The 12,217-nt window shown below is 46.0% G+C and overlaps 1 protein-coding gene across 7 annotated transcripts in view; it reads left to right on the top strand.

Annotated features, from left to right (window-relative positions):
• The window catches only part of LAMA3 (laminin subunit alpha 3), a 249,672-nt gene that overhangs the window by 224,746 nt on the left and 12,709 nt on the right, over positions 1-12,217 (top strand). For all 7 annotated transcript variants that reach the window (XM_070778824.1, XM_070778825.1, XM_070778826.1 and 4 more), the window contains 4 exons: positions 163-302; positions 1,735-1,866; positions 3,549-3,702; positions 10,145-10,314. In XM_070778824.1, coding sequence (XP_070634925.1) covers positions 163-302; positions 1,735-1,866; positions 3,549-3,702; positions 10,145-10,314 — 596 coding nt within the window. The remainder of the gene's footprint in view (positions 1-162; positions 303-1,734; positions 1,867-3,548; positions 3,703-10,144; positions 10,315-12,217) is intronic.

Below are 12,217 nucleotides of genomic sequence, written 5' to 3'. Positions count from 1 at the left end.
AATATTCAAAAATAACCTTTAGATCAAAATAGCAAAGTCAAAACACTGGGTTTGAAACATCCTGTTTTGTACATAGTTTTGCTCACACATTCAGTTTTGATACATTCATATTAAGTGCAGGTGGATGGCACTGATGGGTACGTTGTTCTCTGATGATTGCAGGCAAGCAGTCTGCAGGTCACCCTGGAAGATGGTCACATTGAACTGAGCACCAGGGACAGCAGCAGCCCAATTTTCACATCTCCACAGACGTACATGGATGGTTTGCTGCACTATGTGTCTGTAATAAGCGACAACTCTGGGTGAGTGGAATGGCTCTTCTGCCAGAGCACTAAGAATTTTATTTTATTTAGTTTAATGGAATTTTCTAGTATCTTTTCTGAGACATGTTTGTCCTCGATGTGGACAGTATTTTACTAGTAAGTCTTGACCACCTTTTTGGTACTGTATCAATTTTCTCATTGATTGAGAATCAGCAGTTGGATGGATAAATAAATTGGGGTGCATTCAAAATGGGCAGATGAGAATGAAAGCTCTACAGCTGTGCACAGCACATGGGTGACCCTTGCGTGTAAGGCTGAGCAACAGAGGTCACACGCGAAATCATTATATACCTGATTTCATGTATATAAAATTCAGAAGCAGGCAAAACTAAACTATTTCATCAGAATTCAGGATGCTGGTTACTCTTGGAGAGGGAGAACTGGAAAGGGAGCCCAGGCAGGGTGCCTGGGGAGCTGGCAGTGTTGGCGTTTCCACATTTCAAAGATGCGTTGAGCTGGGCATTTACGACCTGTACTTTCTGTATATATACAGGTACACCTGGGAGTACTGTGGGTTCAGTTCCAGACCTCTGCAGTAAAGCTAATGACACAATAAAAAGAATCACACAACATTTTTGATTCCTAGTGAATATAAAAGTTATACTTACCTTGCTGCTAAGTTGCTAAGTCGCTTCAGTCGTGTCCGACTCTGTGCGACCCCATAGATGGCAGCCCACCAGGCTCCCTCGTCCCTGGGATTCTCCAGGCAAGAACACTGGAGTGGCTTGCCATTTCCTTCTCCAATGCATGAAAGTGAAAAGTGAAAGTGAAGTCACTCAGTCGTGTCCAGCTCTAGCAACCGCATGGACTGCAGCCTACCAGGCTCCTCTGTCCATGGGATTTTCCAGGCAAGAGTACTGGAGTGGGGTGCCATCGCTTTCTCCATACTTACCTTATACTATATCTATTAAGTGTGCAATAGGTGTCAAAAAAAAAAAAATGATGTACATACCTTACGTAAAAAGTACTTTATCACTAAAAATGCTAACCACCATCTGAGCCTTCAGGGATTTGTAATTGTTTTGCTGGGAAGCGTTTGAAATCTTGTGAAAACTACCAAAGTGAGACTCCGAGACACGGAGTGAGCAAATGCTATTGGAAAAACGGTGCCAGTAGACTTGCTCGAGGCAAGTTGCTACAAACTTTCAATTTTTCAAAAACCACAATATCAGTGAAGCATATTTTTAAAATGAAGTCCAATAAAACAAGCTATGCCTGTAGAGTACTTTAATAAAAATGCCGTGTGCAAAAAGAAATATATGGAAAAAAACTGCAAATGTGCTTTCAAAATGGTTTATTGAGTTCTTTCAGGTAAAAGACTTTGGGTCTGAATCAAAGACAGTCAGTTGCCCACCTGGAGAGGATCGTTTTCACCAGCTGTTCTCACTCCTGTTTGGTTTTTTTTTTCCAGACTCTGGCTCCTCATTGATGACCAGCCTCTGAAGAATAACCAAAGGCTTCGAGGCCTTTCAGGTTTCCCGCAGTCCCTGCGTCTGGGCGGGAGTCATTTCGAGGGCTGTATCAGCAATGTCTTCATCCAGAGGTGTGTGTGCAGCTGCTGAGTGGGGCCTGCCAACACAGAGAACCTGTCACCATGCTTCACGCTGCTCTCATCTGCAGACTTTCCAAACACCTTCTTTGGCACGATTTGTTGTTGTTCAGTCGCTCAGTCATGTCTGACTCTTTGTGACCCCATGGACTGCAGCACACCAGGCTTCCCTGTCCTTCACTATCTCCCAGAGTTTGCTCAAACTCATGTCTATTGAGTTGGTGATGCCATCCAACCATCTCATCCTCTGTTACCCGCTTTTCCTCCTGCCCTCAATCTTTCCCACCATCAGGGTCTTTTCCAGTGAATTGGTTCTTCGAATCAGATGGCCAAAGTATTGGAGCTTCAGCTTCAGCATCAGTCCTTCCAATGAATATTTAGGGTTGATTTCCTGTAGGATTGACTGGTTTGATCTCTTTGCTGTTCAAGTGACTCTCAAGAGTCTTCTCCAGCACCACAGTTCAAAAACATCAATTCTTAGGTGTCAGCTTTCTTTATGGTCCAATGCTCACATCTTTGGCGTGATGCACACATTAAAAGCAAACTAACCAGAAGCTCTAGGGCCCAGCCTCCCTTTGCAGCAGCAGCTTTGGAACATAACCTTGGAAAAGATTTAATTAAAATTAACTTTCAGATTATGTCCCTTTTTAGATGAGAGCAAAACTCTTCCCCTGAGCAGAGGGAGGGCCTGGCCCTGTTCATGAGCCTTAGGCACCCCTGTAGGCTTATAAGCTGCTGTCAGGGCTTGGCAACAGTCATAAGATAAAGTAGATTTACCCATGAGATTTGTCTACAGAAATGCAGTGAGATAAACCTTTTCTCGAAGTCACTTCGGGTGGTTTCCTGTTATTCATTGTCATTCTAGGTCATCTGGTATCTGTGTTTGTCCTCTCTGCCTATTTTGTTTTTCATATTTCTTTTTTTATATGTTTTTTAAAATTTATTTTTAATTGGAGGATAGTTGTTTCACAATTTTGTGTTCGTTTCTGCTGTACAGTTACGTGAATCAGCTATAAATATACATATAGCCCGTCCCTCTCAAGCCTCCCTCCCAGCCACCCCCCCTCCTGCCCCTCCCGGGTCATCACAGAGCCCCGGGCTGTGCTCCCTGTGCTGCACCGTGGCTCCCCACCAGCTATCTGTTTTATACATGGTAGTGTATATGTGTCCCTGCTACTCCTCCAGTTCATCCCTCCTTCCCCTTTCCCCAACCTTGGGGCCACACATCTATTCTCTACTTCTGCGTCTCTATTCCTGCCCTACAAGTAGCTTCATCAGTACCATTTTTCTAGGTTCCACATATATGCGTTAATAATTCCCAGGTGGCACTAGTGATAAAGTGCCCACCTGCCAATGCAGGAGACATAAAAGACTCAGGTTCGATCCCTGAGTCTGTAAGATGCCCTGGAAGAGGGCATGGCAACTCACTCCAGTATTCTTCCCTGGAGAATCCCCATGGACAGAGAAACCTGGCGAGCTACAGTCCATAGGGTTGCAAAGAGTCAGACATGGCTGAAGCGACTTAACATGCGCGGACACACACACCCTGTACTAGGTGGAAATAGATGAGCATTTAGCCTGAAATCAGGGCAGTTTAGCCTGTATGTTTGAAACGAATTCTCCCTGCCAATGTGTCTTCCTGGATGTGTCAGAGTTTGTTTCCGCTGTCATTCCAGATCATCAGAGAGTCCCGAAGTCTTGGATCTGGCCAGTAAATCTTCCAAGAGAGATGTGTCCCTGGGATTCTGCAGTTTAAACGAACCACCTTTTCTAATGTTGCTTAAAGGGTCCACAAGGTTTTACAAAGCCAAGACTTTCAGTATCCACCAGGTGAGTGTCAAGAACCTTGCATTGGGGTTTGCTTCTTGATTCTCAGAAGAGAATCTCCCTCACTGGAGATGCTGGGGAGGAGCGTAGATCACCTTCTCCCATGGTAGCCAGGGCCTCCAGTAAGTGGGACTGATGGGTCATCCATAGTTGGATTTCACCAAAATGTCAAAGCAGTTTTCTTTTTAGCTCCTCTTTTGAATCTTGAACGCTTGGCAAGTTTTGCAGCCCTGGAAACAAATAGAGGGGCTTCCCTGGTGGCTCAGTGGTAAAGAATCCACCTGCCAATGTGGTTCAGTCCCTGTCTCGGGAAGATCCCCTGGAGAAGAAGTGGCAACCCACTGCAGTATTCTTGCCTGGACAGAGGAGCCTGGAGGGCTATAGTCACAGGGTCACAAAGAGCTGGGCAGGACTTACTGACTGAACTAAGAACAAATGGGACCTTGACTTCAGTTTCTCAGTGTCTACAGCTGATGAGCCTTTTCCTACCCACAGACACTTCTCTGTCTTGCCTCCTATAACAGGATACACACATGTACCCAGGCCTTGCCATGACCAGTGTGACTTGACCTTGATGGCACATTAGGGACACTGGGGAGTGTTTAAAATCCCAGTGCATAGATTGGGTCCTACCCAATTAAGTCAGATGCTCTTGAGTTAGGTCCAAGTGACAGGAGTTTATAAAGCTCCTGGGTGATTCTAATGTTTGGAACTAAGAGAGACTGAAAGGAAATGAAATTCCTGCTTTGGAGGAGTGGAAGTGTCATCATAAACTGAACACAGGGTTAGAACTTGAACTCCCAGCTCTGCCTGAGGTCAACAGTGTGACCTCCTCATACCCGAGGTTACAGTTAATATGATTAATGGATAACGTTGAGCACCTCCTGCCAGGTGTTACACTGAGCTCTTTAAGTGGATTTTCTTACTAAACCCTCACATAACCATGTGGGAGAAGTACTATTATCAGCCACATCTCAGAAAAAAGGATGCAGTAGCCTAGAAAGGTGAGCAGTTTGCGCAGGCTCCCACAGATGGAAAGTGGCATTGGAATTTAAACTCAGACAGCCTGACCCCAAAGCCGGGGCCTTCTCGAGAACAATGCCCTTCCATTCAACTCACTTTTCACTTCATGTCAACCACATGCTGCTTGTCTGTCAGTAATTCTCCCGCTGCACGATGATTTGGGGGAGTTGAAGAGATAGTACATAAAGAGAAACATTCAATGGTATTTAAGAAGAAATATATTTCATAAATCCCAAAGTGTTGTCATTAACTCTTAGGAAGAGATCATCTTTAGAACACCCCCATCAGGAATGAAGTCATAAGAGTCATTTTTTTCTCTGTAAGGCTGAGAGTTACTGAGAAGCTAAATTAGCACAGTCCTGGTGGAGATGAATATGGACTCAGAGCTATTCAGAGGATGGAATGTATCAGACCATATAATAATTGAAGGTGGGTGGCAGAGGAGAGGCAGGAGTTAATATAATTCTGAGGCAACTAGTGTGGGTTACTGGGTGGACGGAAAAGTCAGTCGTGTAGAGAGGATACGGACAAGCCTTTAGGTGGAAGGAGAATGAATGGAGTTGGTGGCATATTGAGTGACAGGTGCCTCAAGCGGGTGGAAAGCTGATGGGAGACTGGCAGGTGTCTCTGGGGGCATCAGCAGAAGAGCAGCATGGTGCGATTGATGTGCGAGACCCAGTGAATACACTGGATGTAATGTTCCCTGTTCCATGCAAGCCCTCAGATTAGACAGAATATGAAATTAACTCTGCCTCCAAAAGCCCAATAACAGAGAGAAGGCCACCAGGCTTTGTGGTTAAATACTGGACTTTGGGGACAGCCTTCCTGGGTTTGCATCAGGTTTTCTCAGTTACTATGTGAGTGTTCTTGAATAATTAACCTTTCTGTGGGTCTGCTTCCTGCAGCATCAATGAGGATAGTGAGTGAGTACTTAGTTGTTCAGTCATGTCCAACTCTTTCTGACCCAGGGACTGTAGCCTACCAGGCTCCTCTGTTCATGGAATTCTCCAGGCAAGAATACTGGAGTGAGTTGCCATTCCCTTCTCCAGGGGATCTTCCTGACCCAGGAATTGAACCCAGGTCTCCTGCATGGCAGGCAGATGCTTTATCCACTGAGCCATCGGGGAAGCCTTGTAAATGTAGATAGGTAATAGTAATATCTCATGGTGTTGTGAGGGTTCAGTGAGGTAATAGACATAAAACATGTGGCACATGGTAGGCATGCAATAAATATTAGCTATTACTATTATCATTCAGTTCAGTTCAGTTGCTCAGTCGTGTCCGACTCTTTGCGACCCCATGAATCGCAGCACGCCAGACCTCCCTGTCCATCACGAACTCCTGGAGTTCACTCAGACTCACATCCATCGAGTCAGTGATGCCATCCAACCATCTCATCCTCTGTCGTCCCCTTCTCCTCCTGCCCCCAATCCCTCCCAGCATCAGAGTCTTTTTCAATGAGTCAACTCTTCGCATGAGGTGGCCAAAGTACTGGATTTTCAGCTTTAGCATCATTCCTTCCAAAGAAATCCCAGGGCTGATCTCCTTTAGAATGGACTGGTTGGATCTCCTTGCAGTCCAAGGGACTCTCAAGAGTCTTCTCCAACACCACAGTTCAAAAGCATCAATTCTTCGGCGCTCAGCCTTCTTCACAGTCCAACTCTCACATCTATACATGACCACAGGAAAAACCATAGCCTTGACTAGACAGACCTTTGTTGGCAAAGTAATGTCTCTGCTTTTGAATATGCTATCTAGGTTGGTCATAACTTTCCTTCCAAGGAGTAAGCGTCTTTTAATTTCATGGCTGCAGTCACCATCTGCAGTGATTTTGGAGCCCAGGAAAATAAAGTCTGACACTGTTTCCACTGTTTCCCCATCTATTTCCCATGAAGTGATGGGACAAGATGCCATGATCTTCGTTTTCTGCATGTTGAGCTTTAAGCCAACTTTTTCCCTCTCCACTTTCACTTTCATCAAGACGCTTTTTAGTTCCTCTTCACTTTCTGCCATAAGGGTGGTGTCATCTGCATATCTGAGGTTATTGAGATTTCTCCCAGCAATCTTGATTCCAGCTTGTGTTTCTTCCAGTCCAGCGTTTCTCATGATGTACTCTGCATATAAGTTAAATAAGCAGGGTGACAGTATACAGCCTTGACATATTCCTTTTCCTATTTGGAACCAGTCTGTTGTTCCATGTCCAGTTCTAACTGTTGCTTCCTGACCTGCATACAGATTTCTCAAGAGGCAGGTTAGGTGGTCTGGTATTCCCATCTGTTTCAGAATTTTCCACAGTTTATTGTGATCCACACAGTCAAAGGCTTTGGCATAGTCAATAAAGCAGAAATAGATGTTTTTCTGGAACTCTCTTGCTTTTTCCATGATCCAGCGGATGTTGGCAATTTGATCTCTGGTTCCTCTGCCTTTTCTAAAACTAGCTTGAACATCTGAAAGTTCACGGTTCATGTATTGCTGAAGCCTGGCTTGGAGAATTTTGAGCGTTACTTTACTAGCATGTGAGATGAGTGCAATTGTGCGGTAGTTTGAGCATTCTTTGGCATTGCCTTTCCTTGGGATTGGAATGAAAACTGACCTTTTCCAGTCCTGTGGCCACTGCTGAGTTTTCCAAATTTGCTGGCATATTGAGTGCAGCACTTTCACAGCATCATCTTTCAGGATTTGAAATAGCTCAGCTGGAATTCCATCACCTCCACTAGCTTTGTTCATAGTGATGCTTTCTAAGGCCCACTTGACTTCACATTCCAGGATGTCTGACTCTAGATGAGTGATCACACCATCGTGATTATCTGGGTCATGAAGATCTTTTTTGTACAGTTTTTCTGTGTATTCTTGCCACCTCTTCTTAATATCTTCTGCTTCTGTTAGGTCCATACCATTTCTGTCATTTATCAAGCCCATCTTTGCATGAAATGTTCCCTTGGTATCTCTAATTTTCTTGAAGAGATCTCTAGTCTTTCTCATTCTGTTGTTTTCCTCTATTTCTTTGCACTGATCACTGAGGAAGGCTTTCTTATCTCTTCTTGCTATTCTTTGGAACTCTGCATCCAGATGCTTATATCTTTCCTTTTCTCCTTTGCTTTTTGCTTCTCTTCTTTTCACAGCTATTTGTAAGGCCTCCCCAGACAGCCATTTTGCTTTTTTGCATTTCTTTTCCATGGGAATGGTCTTGATCCCTGTCTCCTGTACAATGTCATGAACCTCTGTCCATAGTTCATCCAGCACTCTATCTATCAGATCTAGGCCCTTAAATCTATTTCTCACTTTCACTGTATAATCATAAGGGAGTTGATTTAGGTCATACCTGAATGGTCTAGTGGTTTTCCCTACTTTCTTCAATTTAAGTCTGAATTTGGTAATAAGGAGTTCATGGTCTGAGCCACAGTCAGCTCCCGGTCTTGTTTTTGCTGACTGTATAGAGCTTCTCCATCTTTGGCTGCAAAGAATATAACCAATCTGATTTGGGTGTTGACCATCTGGTGATGTCCGTGTGTAGAGTCTTCTCTTGTGTTGTTGGAAGAGGGTGTTTGCTATGACCAGTGCATTTTCTTGGCAAAACTCTATTAGTCTTTACCCTGCTTCATTCCGTATTCCAAGGCCAAATTTGCCTGTTACTCCAGGTGTTTCTTGACTTCCTACTTTTGCATTCCAGTCCCCTATAATGAAAAGGACATCTTTTTTGGGTGTTAGTTCTAAAGGGTCTTGTAGGTCTTCATAGAACTGTTCAACTTCAGCTTCTTCAGCGTTACTGGTTGGGGCATAGACTTGGATTACTGTAATATTGAATGGTTTGCCTTGGAAACGAACAGAGATCATTTTGTTGTTTTTGAGATTCCATCCAAGTACTGCATTATGGACTCTTTTATTGACCATGATGGCTACTCCATTTCTTCTGAGGGATTCCTGCCCACAGTAGTAGATATAATGGTCATCTGAGTTAAATTCACCCATTCCAGTCCATTTTAGTTCGCTGATTCCTGGAATGTCGACATTCACTCTTGCCATCTCCTGTTTGACCACTTCCAATTTGCCTTGATTCATGGACCTGACATTCCAGGTTCCTATGCAATATTGCTCTTTACAGCATTGGACCTTGCTTCTATCACCAGTCACATCCACAGCTGGGTATTGTTTTTACTTTGGCTCCATCCCTTCATTCTTTCTGGAGTTATTTCTCCACTTATCTCCAGTAGCATATGGGGCACCTACTGGCCCTGGGAGTTCCTCTTTCAGTATCCTATCATTTTGCCTTTTCATACTGTTCATGGGGTTCTCAAGGCAAGAATACTGAAGTGGTTTGCCATTCCCTTCTCCAGTGGACCACATTCTGTCAGATCTTGAGAGGGACATGAATGGTCTGCAGGCACTTTTCCTGCTACTGAGATCAGGGGCTGGGGGTGTTCTTTTGGGAGGAGGGGATAGCCAGACTGGGTCAGGAGTTTGGGTTGAATTTAGATGAGTGAATTTTGTTGCTCCACAAAGAGAAGCCCAAACCTGGGAGGCAGCAGGGTTTGGTGAGACTCACAGGTACAGACACTTTGCACATGTGTTCTCTCATGTCTCAGTTCTCACCATACCACTAAAGAGCAGAATAAAATGCCAACCTTACAGGTCAGGAAATTGAGTCTTAGGTTAAAAAGACTGCCCGAGAGCACCCAGGAAGTAGAGTTGGAGTTAACAATTGGGGCTGTCGAGCCCCAGATAATGTGCTCTTCATAGTCATGTGTGCTCTTCACTTGTGCCCTCTACGGACTTGGGAGGCTCAATGAACAGGTGAGCAGGGGTAGTTTGGAGGAGAAAGGAGACTGGGGGAGGTGAACTCAGAACCACTCATGGGAGCCCGATCAGATGAGCTTGATGTAAGGTTTTTTTTTGTTTTTCTTGATAAAAATGGTTGAATGCTACCTCTCTCAAGAACTACTGTGGTTCTTCTCTTAAGAACCACTGTGGGTCTTCTGAAGCTCCAGGAAGAGGAATGTTAGTTGCTCAGTCATGTCTGACTCTTTGTGACCCCATGGACTGTAGCCAGCCAGGCTCTTCTGTCCATGGGATTCTCCAGGCAAGAATACTGGAGTGGATAGCCATTTTCTTCTCCAGGACATCTTCCTAACCCAGGGATCAAACCCAGGTCTTCCGCAGTGCAGGCAGATTTTTTACTGTCTTAGCCACCAGGGAAGCAAGCCCCCAGGAAGGGGAGGTGCTCTGGATACCTGCTGGTACCATGTACCACAGACCTGTGTAAGATGGGAGCAACATGCACCCTCCCCAGAATGAATTCATTCTTATTGAATTCAGCTCTTAGAATCAAAAGTCAAAACTGAGCAAGGCACTTAGCTAGACAGGCGTTCTCCACCCTTCCCCCAGATAATTAGCTGTCCTGATTTTTGGTTTCTCTCCCACACAGCCATTGCAGGATGCTCCAGCCATCTCCCCGAGGAGCTCAAAGGCATGGAGAGAAGCTCAGTCTTGCCCACCACTTCCAGGCGTCCAGACCAGCCACAGAGCCCTCCGGTTTGGGGACAGTCCCACGAGCCACTTGCTATTCATGCTTCCCCAGGAGTTGCTGAAATCCAGGTATTATTTCATGTTTTTGCCCCACGCCAACTCAGACTCTGACTCTATGTAGGATTCTACACTAGGGCAGGCTAACTGCCATGATGCCAGGCACTCGCCACTGAGGAAGGGGCTGGTTGTTGTTTAGTCACTTAATCATGTCCAGCTCTTTGTGAAACCATGGACGGTAGCCCGCCAGGCTCCTCTGTCCTTGGGGTTCCCCAGGCAAGAGTAGTGAAGTGGGTTGCCATGCCCTCCTCCAAGGGATCTTCCTGACACAGGGATCAAACCTGTGTCTCCTGCTTGGCAGGAGGATTCTTTACTGCTGAGCCACGTGGGAAGTCCAGTGAAGTGGGGAACAACCTTGTTTATGAAAAGAGGTCCTGGCCTGCCCAGCACACAGAGCCCAGCCACTGGAGCAGCCTTCCTCCATGTGGCCAGAGGCACACGTGACAGGTGCTGCTCAGACCCTGAAACAATCAGTTCAGCTCTGGTTTAGAACTGACAGTGTGCTAAAAATATGACCGATATGTCTTTCCAAAGCTGCTATTTATTTCTGTGATACATCACCTTTCTTCTCCTGCATTCTACAGTCAGAGAAAAATCATTCTTTCAGGAAGACTTGGTGCCAGATAACATCATCTTTAGAGAATACATTGGGACGTTTTGTGCTAACAAGTTGCATCACTTTGGGGGAGGAGGGAAAGAGCAGAGATATTAATTGTGTCAGGAAAAAAAGAAAGGCGAGGCTTGTCATTTTCATATAATTTGAAGGAGACATAAATAAAACTGTGCCCAGAATTCTTTGGTGACTTATCTATGAGGCAGAATTGCCCGAAAGTCAAAAAGACCTGGCTTTCCCATCTTGGCTTTCCATCCACTCGCTCAGCCACTGGCTCACTGTGTGACCTCATGCCACAAGCCAGTTCAGGTCCTGGGGGTGCAGATATCAAGATGAGATTAGATGTGCAAGAGAATGGCTGTTCCTCTGGAAGATAAAAGGAGGGAGCAGGAGCTGGTGGGGAGAGCCTTCAGCTAAGACATGGCTGGGGTACTGTGAAAGGAGAGGGGAAGGCAGACAGAGGTGGGAAGAGCCTCAGACAGCAGGGAAGCTCCGAGGAAGTCAGGCTGGCGGGTGGGCATCGCAAGCAAAGATCATCACCAGTGTTGGCAGAATGGCTTGGCTCTTTTCTGCTGAGCTTGATGTGTGGCTGGGAGTCACTGGGTGCCACTGCGGTTCTGAAAGAGGGCCAGCTGGGTGCTGCCAGACGGCGGTGCCCCAGCAGTGGGGTCTCCTGAACAGAGCTCTGAGGGGCAACTCCAAGGCCACCATACTCTGCTGTTCAGCTTGTCTAATTATACCACGTTTAAACGTGGCATAATTACACCTGCCTCACATGTTTCCACAAATTCTTCGAATCTCAGTTTTCTCATCAGTCAAATAGGGTTGGTAATGTCTTGCTTGGAGGGAGGAGAGGTCATAGGTTGGAATGAGCTGGCCCTCGGAGGGCTCAGTGAACAAGTGTGTGATTCTCAGGGAGGTGTGAAAGCCGGAAGGGGAGGGGCTGAGTGTGTGAAAGCCAAAAGGGGAGAGGCCAAGCTCTGAAGGTGACCCTCAGCCCCCAGCTCAGACTCCAGTAGACTCGTGGACATTATGGAGATCCCTGATTTGGCAAAGCTGTGTCAGTGGGAGACAGGCAGACAGCAGAGGTGGTGACCTTCTCAGCTGTCTGCCCCTCCTGGGCCGACCCCGCTCCCCAGCGCTGCTCTTTCACTCACGCTGACCATGATGGCAGCAGTCTCCCTGGGATGCTGCATGCACTGCCCTTTCCCCACCCTTCAGCCTCCCTCCCCGCTTCCCCAGCTCTGAGGTTGTTCCGAGAGCTTTGCCTTCCCCCCTCCCTCCATGGCCCCTTCTCTCCTG

The sequence above is a fragment of the Bos indicus genome, chromosome 24 (assembly GCF_029378745.1).
Source record: "Bos indicus isolate NIAB-ARS_2022 breed Sahiwal x Tharparkar chromosome 24, NIAB-ARS_B.indTharparkar_mat_pri_1.0, whole genome shotgun sequence".
In the NCBI taxonomy this organism is placed as follows: domain Eukaryota; kingdom Metazoa; phylum Chordata; class Mammalia; order Artiodactyla; family Bovidae; genus Bos; species Bos indicus.
Note: the sequence above shows the minus strand (reverse complement) of the source record. Positions and strands in the feature narration are given on the sequence as shown.